This window comes from Lepus europaeus, chromosome 4 (assembly GCF_033115175.1).
Source record: "Lepus europaeus isolate LE1 chromosome 4, mLepTim1.pri, whole genome shotgun sequence".
NCBI lineage: Eukaryota > Metazoa > Chordata > Mammalia > Lagomorpha > Leporidae > Lepus > Lepus europaeus.
The window spans coordinates 45,717,837-45,729,977 of record NC_084830.1 but is presented as its reverse complement, the minus strand read 5'-3'; the positions used below and the strand labels follow the sequence as shown (position 1 = coordinate 45,729,977).

The following is a 12,141-nucleotide window of genomic DNA, read 5'->3' as shown; positions in this document are numbered from 1 at the left end:
GCACATGCATTTAGATAAAATATTCAACAAAGACACAACAGAACTAATCTATACTATGGAACATATAGGCCAAATTGATATCTACAGAATATGTTCCCACAATTGAAAAATACACATCAGTACCTGGAACTTTCTCTAAGATAGACCATACACTAAGCCATAAAGTAAGTTTCAACAACTTAAAAAAAACCTGAAATCATACCATGTATCTTTTCTGACCACAGTGGGGTGAACCTGGAAATTAACAAGTTAAACTCTAGAAAACATACAAGTAGATGAAGACTGAACAACACATTCCTGAATGAACAGTGAGTTATAAAGGAAATAAAAAAAAAATTCCTGGAAAAGAATGAAGACAACACAACATATCATATCTTTTTTTTTTTTAATTTTTGACAGGCAGAGTGGATAGTGAGAGAGAGAGAGAGAGACAGACAGAGAGAAAGATCTTCCTTTTGCCGTTGGTTCACCCTCCAGTGGCCGCCGCAGCCAGTGCACTGCGGCTGGCGCACCACACTGATCCGAAGCCAGGAGCCAGGTACTTATCCTGGTCTCCCTTGGGGTGCAGGGCCCAAGGACTTGGGCCATCCTCTACTGCACTCCCTAGCCACAGCAGAGAGCTGGCCTGGAAGAGGGGCAACCGGGACAGAATCTGACACCCCGACTGGGACTAGAACCCGGTGTGCCAGTGCCACTAGGTGGAGGATTAGCTCGTTGAGCCACGGCGCCGGCCAACATATCATATCTTATGAGATACAGCAAAAAGAAGTGTTAAGATGGAAGTTTACAGCAATTGCTGCTTACATCAAGAAATTGGAAAGACATCAAATAAATGATCTAATAATGCATCTCAAGGATCTAGATAAGCAAGAACAAACCAGACCCAAAACTAATAGGAAAAGAAAAATAATCAAAATAGAAAATAAACAAAATTGAAATAAAAATATGTAAACCATCTGTGAAATGAAGAGCCTTTTATTAAAAAAAATAAACTGATACCCCAATAGCTAAACTAACCAAAAAGGGGGGAGGAGAAAATGCAAATTAATAAAATCAGGGATGGATAAAGAAATTATACAAAGGATACCACTAAATAAAAAGAATCATCGGGGATTACTACAAACAGCTATATGCCAATAAATTTGAAATTCTAGAAGAAATGGATAGATTTCAGAACACATACAATCTATCAAAATTGAGTCATGAAGACATAAAAAACCTAAACAGACCAATAACCAAGACAGAGATTGGATCAGTAATAAAGTCCCTCCAAATAAAGAGAAGCCTAGTACCTGATGGCTTCACTGCTAACTTCTACAAAAATTTTATAGAGGAACTAATTCCAATTATTTTCAAAATATTCAAAACAATTGAAAGCGAGAGAATCCTTCCAAATTCCTTCTACGAGGCCAGCATCACCTTAATTCCCAAACCAGAAAAAGATCCAACAGAGAAAGAGAACAATAGACCAATATCCCTGATGAACATAGACACAAAAATCCTCAAGAAAATACTAGCTAATCAAATCCAACAACACATCAGAAAGATCATTCACCTGGACCAAATGGGGTTTATCCCAGGTATGCAAGGATGATTCAACATGTGCAAAGCAATCATTGTGATACATTATACTAACAAATTAAAGAACAAAAACCATATGGTTATCTCAGTGGATACTGAGAAAGCATTTGATGAAATACAATATTCTTTCATGCTAAAAACCTTAAGCAAATTGGGTAGAGAAGGAACATTTCTCAGCACAATCTAGGCAGTTTATGGCAACCCCACAGCCAGCATCCTATTGAATGGGGAAAAGTTGGAAGCATTTCAACTTAGATCCAGAATATAATAAGGTTGCCCACTCTCAGTATTACTATTCAATATACTTATGGAAGTTTTAGCCAGAGCCATTAGGAAAGAAAAAGAAATCCGTGGGATACAAATTTGAAATCAGGAAGTCAAATTATCATTGTATGCAAATGACATGATTTTGTTTCTAAAGAAACTGAAAGACTCTGCTAGGAGGCTGTTGAAACTCATAATAGAATTTGGTAAAGTTGCCGTGTATAAAATCAACACCCAAAAATCAATAGCCTTTATATACACAGACAGTACCATGGATGTGAAAAAACCTGTAATATCAGTGCCATTCAAAAGAGCTACAAAAAAATTTAAATACCTTGGAATAAATTTAACAAATGATGTGAAAAATTTCCACAATGAAAATTACAAAACATTAAAGAAAGAAATGGGTGGGGGGGTCCTCTGTGGTGCAGCCAGTTAACCTCCTCTTGTAGCACTAGAATCCCATCTGGGTACCAGTTCGAATCTCAGCTGCTCCACCTACAATCCAACTCCCTGCTAATGCACCTGGGAAAGCAATGCAATATGGCCCACGTACTTGTACCCCTGCTTCTACATGGAAGACCTGGATGAAGCTCCTGGCTCCTCAGATACCCTGGATATGGCATTCTGCTTTCCCCAAAAGCAAAGTAAATACAGTGGTATTTCCTATACGATATAAACGAAATACTTCTTTTAACCAATACTCATGTCATATTTTTAGCCTTCTTGAGCTCTGTCATTACCATGATGACATTTATAGCAGAATCATGTGTTTCAGTAAGCTTAAGAGCTAACCCTGGACATTAACTAGCCTAGAAAGAAAGCCCTCTGAGATCTAGAGTGCTTCAAAGACATTGTAAAAACTGGGTGGCCTGAAAGCACAGATCTGTCTCTCAACAAAATGCCTCTGTGCACAACCTGAATGATAGGGCTGCAGGGGATCTCCAGAAGATACTCACTCTGTTCCCCTCTTCAGGCACAATGGTATGGAACCACGATAGTTGTCTGTAATTTTAGTACTAATGTAACTTGCCCAGGACTGCCCTTTTTCCCCAAGCTACAGCCAGTTTAGCTGTCAAATAAAAATAACTTATGGCACCCCACCTTGTCATCATCCCTTTCCTGACCCTTCCTTGGGTATACTCAAGGCCATTCAAAACTGAATGCTGCTCACTGTCAGAAATAAAAGCCTGAACTTCAGGGTAGACCTGTCCAGACAGGAAAGTCATTTTGGGGTTTCTGTTTTTTGTTTTTTTTTTACTTTGTATCTCAGGAGAAACAGGTCCATCTATAATCCAATCATGACAGTTGTTTGAGCTGAAGCTCTGTGAAGAACCATGACATTCACCCCCAGAAACTGGGATTCCACCCTCATTGGCACAGCTGCAAAATATGATTGCAGCAACCTAGTATACCCATCATAAGATGATTTGCTTCTGAGCTTATTTTGAACCTACATCTGACCAAACAACATCACCACCATCATCTGTAAAATACTAACATTTTTCTGGGGCACAAAAGTGGTACTGAGGTTTGGCCCTGTGTCACTGTGGAGTGTACTTCCTTGAATACTGAATTGAGGAGGCTACATGAATAATTAAAATAATTAGGAATGTCTTTTTTCATGATTTTGGAATGTGTATGTCACTCTAGGCCAAAACCAAAGACATATTCATGAGTTTATTTTCCCGTGGTATGCTCATAGGTTATTTTCTCTAGGTCTTGAGAAAATAAGAGCTTTTAAACAAAGAAACCAATCTTAGGAGAAGACATGTTATTGAACTTGGATCCATGTTTCTGGGATTTTCAAAAAGTAAAGAACACAAACATTATCCGTGTGTTTACATTAACAAGCAAACACTTTAGAACATGCAATATGTATTTTAAACACTTTTCTCCTTTTAAATCTTACGTTGTACTCAAAGAATGCTAATGGTTACCAAATTGTTTTTTGGCAGAGTAGCCTGACCCTTTAAAAACAGGGTAAAATAAAGAGAAGTGTTGTAAGATGTGACTGTAACAAAATACGTAGTTATGAATCCTTAAGACTGAGCAGATATTAACTGATCCGAAATCCTAACTAGCAGGTTACCTAAGAGCATTCCTCTGCACCACATTGTGCCCATTATCTGGCAATGGATGGCAGGCAGTCCCTTGGCCCTTAGTAAAGGGCTGTTTCTTTATTAAGAAAACAAACTGAGGGTTTCACAAAAAAAAAAAAAAAATGGGGCTGCTTAGCCTCCTCTTCTGTACATATTTGCCTCAGCTTGTCTCAGTCTGTGCTGTTATCTCAGCCACAAAACACTGAGTCTCTAGAAGCAGGTTTCTTCCCACACACAGTAAACAAGAGGATGTGTATCTCATTCCAGTTGCTAAAATGGGTTGAGTAAAAGGAGCACAGCTCAGCGCCCTGTCAATAGCTACAATCAGCATTTCACATCCATGTTGAGTGTGTCCCCAACAACTCATGACAAACTAAAGTACAGGATGCTTGTGACAACACATCCCATAGGAGGAACAGCAGTTCTAATAGCCCAGGGCCCTGGCTGTTCTTTCCAGTTTCTTTGTGCAGAAACATTTTGTTTGCCCAACTCATTCACCATGTGCTAGCAATTAGATAATGACTCCGTAAATGTGGAGTAAGGCAGTGTCATGGACGGTGGGTGGTTTGTTTCCTTAGTTCTTTATTGAAAACATATGGAGATGTTTATATATAAATAGAAAACAATAGAATGCTGCCGTCACATTAGCAGCAGCTAATACTATTTTACATGAATGGAAATGCAACATTTCTCCACCTATGCCAGCATTCTGACTTACTGATATCTACACATTCTGTTTCATTTGGCTTGAAAAGATGGTTTATTATTTTAGGTGTTTTATTCCTATTTGGGAGGAAATTGGAGGTTTTTTTTTTTTTGTATTTTTTCATTCCTCTCTGCTTAATTAAATTGCTTTGTTAATGAAGACCATTAATTCTGTACAAGAAGAACTTCTGTTATGATCATGAAAAAATTTTAATCCCTACATTGGTTGAATGACAGTCTCCCTATTTCAGAATTAAACATTAAAACTTGTGACCAGATGGTTGGGAATGACCCTCAAGAGACAGGCAGTAGGTAGAGGGGCTGAATGCCCACACTGGTAGAGGCAGACCTGTTGGTTTGAATTCTGGCTGCACACTAGGTAACATTGGGAAAATTATATAGCCTGACTAAACCTAAGTTGCTTCATCTGTGAAAAGAGAAACAGTCATATAATACTTCTTATCTCATAGAACAACTGTGAAAATTAAAGGGAATGAGCATTTGAGTAAAAAAAGCATTTCACAATTATGCCTGGATTGTTGGAAGCACTACAAAAATGCTGCCTATCTTCATTATCATCAGGAAACATAGTGGTATATATGGGGTCCATCCTTGACCATCTGAACAATATTGATGTTTAGTGCTAACAATAGTAATGGAAATTACGTTGCTGTTTATCAAGCACTAATTATGTGTTAGGCTTTGCAATGCACTCTTTCTTTCAACTCCAATAAGCTAAGTCCCATGGTCATACCCATTTCACGAAGAAACTGAAAGGCTACAAAGACTGTCCACAAAGTCACACAGCTAAAAATTGGTTTGGAGGAAGATCAAACCCAGTGTGGGTAATTCTGAAGCCAATATTCTTTATCTCCCTGTTAAAATGGGTGCCATATTTATGTGCCTTTGAAAGTTCTTTTTTTCAAATTATTCACTGTATTCCTATCAATATCCTATGACAGTGCACATTGACATTCACAAACTGTGGACTCCCCAGTCCCTGCTCACTTTGGTCCACAAAAGTCTTTTCTTTAAAGGTGTCCAGTGCTCCATAAACACAGGCTCATGAGCACAAAGCTCTTTCAAACTTTGGAAACAGCATCATCCCAACCAGTGGAGGAAGCAGGGGCCAAGGTTAAATGCCTTGGGGACAGAGGGAGAGGTCAGTCACCCACCTCAGTAGCCTAGTATGTCAGTAGCTTAGTCAGGAATAAAACAGGGGGTCCAGGGCTGTGTCCATGTCACCAAAAAATTTAATAGTGTTGTATCTGACAGCCAAACTGCTAACTAGCTCCCCTTTTAACCAAAATAATACATAATTAGGAGCATTTTGCCTGATGTTCTTGTTGCAAGGATGGATGTGGTATGGGAAACCTTACATCCAAGATTTCCCAATTCTGTTTTCATTTGCAAGATCAATTGCAATTTTTTTCTCTTTTTTGCAGGGGAGAGGAAGAGTTCGGGGTTGTGGGGTGGGTGGTATAGCAAGGCATACAGTAAAGAGAAAGACTGCCAAATCACATGTCCACTTGCTGACCTGGCATCCATGATCTTGTTAGATGAGCACTGAATGGAAGACATGAAAGCAGACGTTTTACATGTTACTAACTCTAATCATGCTACATCATGCAGTAGCCACAGCTGAAAGCTGAGGTGGCCCTTTATTATGGATGTCTTGAGTCTTTGACTGGAAATCATCACAAAGACAGAAATCCCTTAGAAGCAAGAGTGGAAATGAGAGCAGACTTCTGCTGTTTTAACTTTCTCATCATTAATAACACCACTACAATGTGGTGGTGTCCTGGGGCCCTGGGTTCTGACCTTTAAATGCTGGCAACATCCTTCCTTAGAACCCTCACTGCCCTTGCCTTTGTAATCACAGTATGCTTCTTCCTGCACCACAAGGAGTTAGGAAATCCTTGTAAAAGAAATCTGCTTTAGAAAAAAAAAATACTTATGTAAGCTTCAAGTTGTTATGTAAGTGAAAATCCATTTTAATGTAAAACAAGTGTTACTTACCACTCCGTCCCATGCTGGCAATGGCAATGTAGACTTCTGGAAAGCACAGAATTTCAGAGCCAGCTCTACCATTTGCCAAATATGTGATACTGAGCGAATCAGTTGACCACTCTGATCCTCCAGTCTCCCTGTAAAACATCAACCATAAACATGCTTTGTCTATTTTATGGGTTGTCAAAGAAGACCAAAGGATATTGCAATTGTGAAAGCTCTCTGGAAGTACTGTACAAATGTTATTATTGATTTTTACTAGGTGAATAATGAGGAATGAGTAGTAGAGCTGACCAAGGAGAGCTTGGGAATAACTCAACCTTGAAGAAAGGCATGGCTCCGGGGAAACAGATGATCTGGCTAGCCTGAAGGGCCTTAAACCTGCAAGTCTTATAACTGGGTAGTAATTTATCTGTGCAACCTGTCAGCAGCACGTTATTTTCTAAACTCTTGCGTTAACAATACCAGCTACATGAAATCACTGTGTACCATTTTACCAGACTTTATTTAGAAAGGGTTTACAAACTAGTGGCCTGGCAGAGTTGCCTGGGATTAGGGGGCTGTGGTTTTACACTAGGGAGAGCAGTGTTTCATGTCTTGGTCTATTACCACCTTCCCTGGGGATTCAGCAGATGGAGTAGCAACAAAATCAGAAACCGAAGACAAACCTGCCAGTTTGATGTCTTTAAGCTTTGGCAGAATTCACAATTAAAATAAGATACAATGTTTGTTTAGAAGGAAAAGGTGCAAAGAAGTAAATCCACAGAGCATATACCCCCTTTTGTGTGAGCTGGCTAACACTGTTTGGAGATCCCTGCCATTCTGAAGGAGTTGTATACTAGCACCCAGTTAACACATAAGAAAACCAGTTGAAAGAGTATTATTGTTAGTAGAAATGCTTAGGCAACTTTAATAAGAAGCTTTATATTTCCCCTTCATTATAGATTTTAAATGCTTATAAGTCAACTCTGATTTTGGCAAATCCTAACATGAGTAAATGTGCATCTCAGAATTGTTAGGTAATACACAGACCAGACTCAAAACCAGGCAGAGCAACATGTGTCCCGACAACAACTTATGAGGAGACAGGTATTTGGCCATGGGTATTTGATCGTTCCCAAGGAGAAAGCGCAGAAGATACAGATACAAATAAAACATTTTTTCTCTTTTGTTTAGGTAAATATTTCCAACTACAGTCTTGTGATGGAGTCTGACTCAGGAACTTTTTTACCCACTGGGCTGCAATTCACTGGCAGTGAAAAAGCCAGAGCCATTATGGAGGAGGTCATGAGCCTGCTGCAGCCCCTCAACATCACCCAGGTCTTCAGTGGTGGAGAAGGTGCAGACATTAACTTTTGGATTCAAAATGGAGTACCTGGTAAGACCAAAAGATGAAGTTAGTGCTCTTAATATACTTATTTAAAATAAAATTTCTATCTTATTTCTATTCATTCTATAGCACAATGGATACCAGGGGGCCAGTTCATATGCAGAAATCTTTAGCTTTTGTCTATAATGTATAATCTGATGATTTCCAAATTTGGGATAAAAGCACTTATCATTTTATGTGTTTTTTTGTTGTAAGAGATATCTGTGATGGTTTTAGCACAAGTGGCCTCACAACCATTTGGGAAATAAAGTAGAGGCAATTGTTATTAATGATATCCTTCTGGTTCTAGCCCTGTGTTATGCATAAATAAGTTTCCTAACCAGATACTGTATTATCTGAAATGTAACAATTAAAGACACGTTCTTTGCAGGGGTTGAGGGTACTTCCTGCTAATTATTTTTTCTTAATGTAAAGATGCCTTTCAAGAGATTGGGCATAAACTGATTTAGTCTGATCAGTGAGTTTTTTGCAGACACTGCATTTTTGTTAGCCATCCTATGAAGGAGATACAGCTAGCCCTATTTTGCAGATAAACAGACTGGGGGGTGGGTAATAAATAACTACCTGATATTAGGGCAGAAATCAGCCTGAGAACGGGCCATTTTGGCCTCCAGGCTGGTGGCCCCTTTCCCACAATATGCAACAACACAGGGGAGTCTGGAATGCGAAGATGGCCTTCCAAGTCTCTGGCAGTGTCTGAAATGTTTATCTTACTCAGCTATTGCTTATGCAAAGGATTTAAGTTCATTCCTATTCCAGAAGAATAATTTACCTCTGGGAGAAAGGAGTTTGTTATTGTAAATAACTTCTTATTTCTTCCCACATTCCTTGTTCCACTCCCCTCTCTACCTCTGTAGATCAGAAAGGGTTATATAAAGTCAGTAATTCATTTGGACTACCAGGAATGTTTCCTGGAATTCTTTATTTCCGTTAGAGGATTATAAGATAGAACCCAATTATTGCTGTCTTCCCTTTATTGCTTTTGGGCTGTATTTTGATATTTCAAGTTCTGACCATTCCTAGAAGAAACAATAAAGCTGTTAATGCTATGACTTGTTACTTACTGAACATTACATGAACTTTAGAAAATACTAAGACCCACAGTTGATTTGAAAAAGAAAAGAATAAACCTGTTGTGTCCTCTGTACTTTTGAACACCAGGCACATCATTATGACTTAAACCTGAGGATAAGATCCAAAATACTTAATAAGTTATGATTTAAATAACTGCACAGCTAACCATTGAAAAGTTAGTGATAAATGATATTTCCAAATCCCATCCATCCTATTTTTTCTTTTTCTATTCTTTATTCCATTGATTCAATAAGCATTTATTGTGTGCCTATCATACTCTATGCCTATTACATTTCTGCAATCTGAGGTCACCATATGGAGTATTTGATGACCAGGTCGCAATTTTTTTTTTTTGATGTTCCTTTTATACTGAATACCGACATGTTAATTGAGAGCACAGAAAGAATTAAAATTCAATATGATTTTCATTAATTATAAAAGACAGGCCGGCGCCGTGGCTCAACAGGCTAATCCTCCGCCTTGCGGCGCCGGCACACCGGGTTCTAGTCCCGGTCGGGGCACCGATCCTGTCCCGGTTGCCCCTCTTCCAGGCCAGCTCTCTGCTGTGGCCAGGGAGTGCAGTGGAGGATGGCCCAAGTCCTTGGGCCCTGCACCCCATGGGAGACCAGGAGAAGCACCTGGCTCCTGCCATCGGAACAGCGCGGTGCGCCGGCCGCAGCGCGCCTACCGCGGCGGCCATTGGAGGGTGAACCAATGGCAAAGGAAGACCTTTCTCTCTGTCTCTCTCTCACTGTCCACTCTGCCTGTCAAAAAAAAAAAAAAATTATAAAAGACAAACATCAATTTTTAAAAGTATAATGTTTGAAGAGAGGATCTAGGTGAAATCCATAACAGATAGTATAGCTATCAACACAAATATAAGGCTTTGTTGGGGGAAATTTTTTTATATTCCACCATGCCCTTCTATTTTTTTAATTTTATTTAAAGTATATGTACAAATTTCATGTATTTCCTATAAACATATTCAAGAACATAGTGATGCTTTCCACCCTTCCTTTCCTCCTGCCTGTACTCCCACCCTTCTTCCTCCTCTCTCTTCTATTCCCACTCTTATTTTATTTACAAAGATCTGTTTTCCATTAATTTTATACTCATAAGATTAACCCTGCACGAAGTAAAGAGTTCAACAAAGAGTGTGGAGAAAAAAAAAAAACACTTCCTCAACAGCTGAGATGAGGGCTATTCAAAATCATTGCATCTCAAAGTGTCAATTTCAGTCCCAGATAATATTTTAGGTAATTTATTAGCTAACACAGATCAAGGAAAACATGGTATTTATCTTTTTGGGACTGGCTTATTTCACTAACTATAATGGTTTCAAGTTGCATCCATTTTGTTGCAAATGACAGGATTTCATTTTTTTTATGTCTGGGTAGTTTCCCATAGTGTATACATACTATAATTTCTTTATCCAGTCTTCAGCTGATGGACATCTAGGTTGATTCCATATCTTAGTTATTGTGAATTAAGCAGCAATAAACATGAATGTGTATTCTGCAAGTGTGGGATGAAAATTTCTGTAGATATCAGATCAATTTGCTCCGTAGTGTTTATTAGCTCTGTTGTTTCTTTGTTGATTTTCAGTCTGGTTGATCTGTCCACTAATGAACGTGGAATGTTGAAGTCCCCCATTACAATTGTATTGTAGTCTGTGTCTCCGTTTAGATCCACTAATATTTCTTTTTTTTATTTAGTAAATATAAATTTCCAAAGTACAGTTTATGGATTACAATGGCTTCCCCCCATAATTTCCCTCCCACTCACAGCCCCCCATCTCCCACTCCCTCTCCCATTCCATTCACATCAAGATTCATTTTCAATTATCTTTATATACAAAAGATCGATTTAGTATATATTAAGTAAAGATTTCATCAGTTTGCACCTACACAGAAGCACAAAGTGTAAAATACTGTTTCAGTACTAGTTATAGCATTACTTCACATTGGACAACACATTAAGGACAGATCCCACGTGAGAAGTAAGTGCACAGTGACTCCTGTTGTTGACTTAACAATTTGACACTCTTGTTTATGGCGTCAGTAATCTCCCTAGGCTCTAGTCATGAGTTGCCAAGGCTATGGAAGCCTTTAGGGTTTGCCGACTTCGATCTTATTCCGACAAGGTCATAGTCAAAGTGGAAATTCTCTCCTCCCTTCAGAGAAAGGTACCTCCTTCTTTGATGCCCCATTCTTTCCACTGGGATCTCACTCACAGAGATTTTTCATTTAGGTCTTCTTTTATTTTTTCCAGAGTGTCTTGGCTTTCCATGCCTAAAATACTCTCATGGGTCCTTGAGCCAGATCCGAATGCCTTAAGGGCTGATTCTGAGGCCAGAGTGCTATTTAGGACATCTGCCATTCTATGAGTCTGCTGTGTATCTCGCTTCCCATGATGGATTGTTCTCTCCCTTTTTGCTTCTATCAGTTAGTATAAGCAGACACTAGTCTTGTTTGTGTGATCCCTTTGACTCTTAGACCTATCAGAGTGACCAATTGTGAACTGAAACAGATCACTTGGACTAGTGAGATGGCATTGGTACATGCCACCTTGATGGGATTGTACTGGAATTCCCTGGCACATTTCTAACTCCACCATTTGGGGCAAGTCCGATTGAGCATGCCCCAAATTGTACATCTCCTCCCTCTCTTATTCCCACTCTTATATTTCACAACAATCACTTTTCAGTTAAATTTAAACACCTAAGAGTAACTGTGTGTTAATTACAGAGTTCAACCAATAGTACTAGAAGAAAAAAATGCTAAAATGCATAAAGTGATACATTGTACATCAGTCAGGACAAGAGCTTATCAAGTCTCTGTTTCTCATAGTGTCCATTTCACTTCAACAGGTTTCCCCTTTGGTGCTCAGTTGTCACCAATCAGGGAGAACATATGATATTTGTCCTTTTGGGACTGGCTTAATTCACTCAGCATGATGTTTTCCAGATTCCTCCATCTTGTTCCAAATGACCGGATTTCATTGTTTTTGACTGCT

The 12,141-nt window shown here is 39.0% G+C and overlaps 1 protein-coding gene across 3 annotated transcripts in view; it reads left to right on the top strand.

Moving 5' to 3' along the window:
* CPQ (carboxypeptidase Q) overlaps window positions 1-12,141 on the top strand; it is a 587,968-nt gene that overhangs the window by 482,535 nt on the left and 93,292 nt on the right. For all 3 annotated transcript variants that reach the window (XM_062189499.1, XM_062189497.1, XM_062189496.1), the window contains exon 7: window positions 7,839-8,040. In XM_062189499.1, the coding sequence (XP_062045483.1) occupies window positions 7,839-8,040 (202 nt within the window). The remainder of the gene's footprint in view (window positions 1-7,838; window positions 8,041-12,141) is intronic.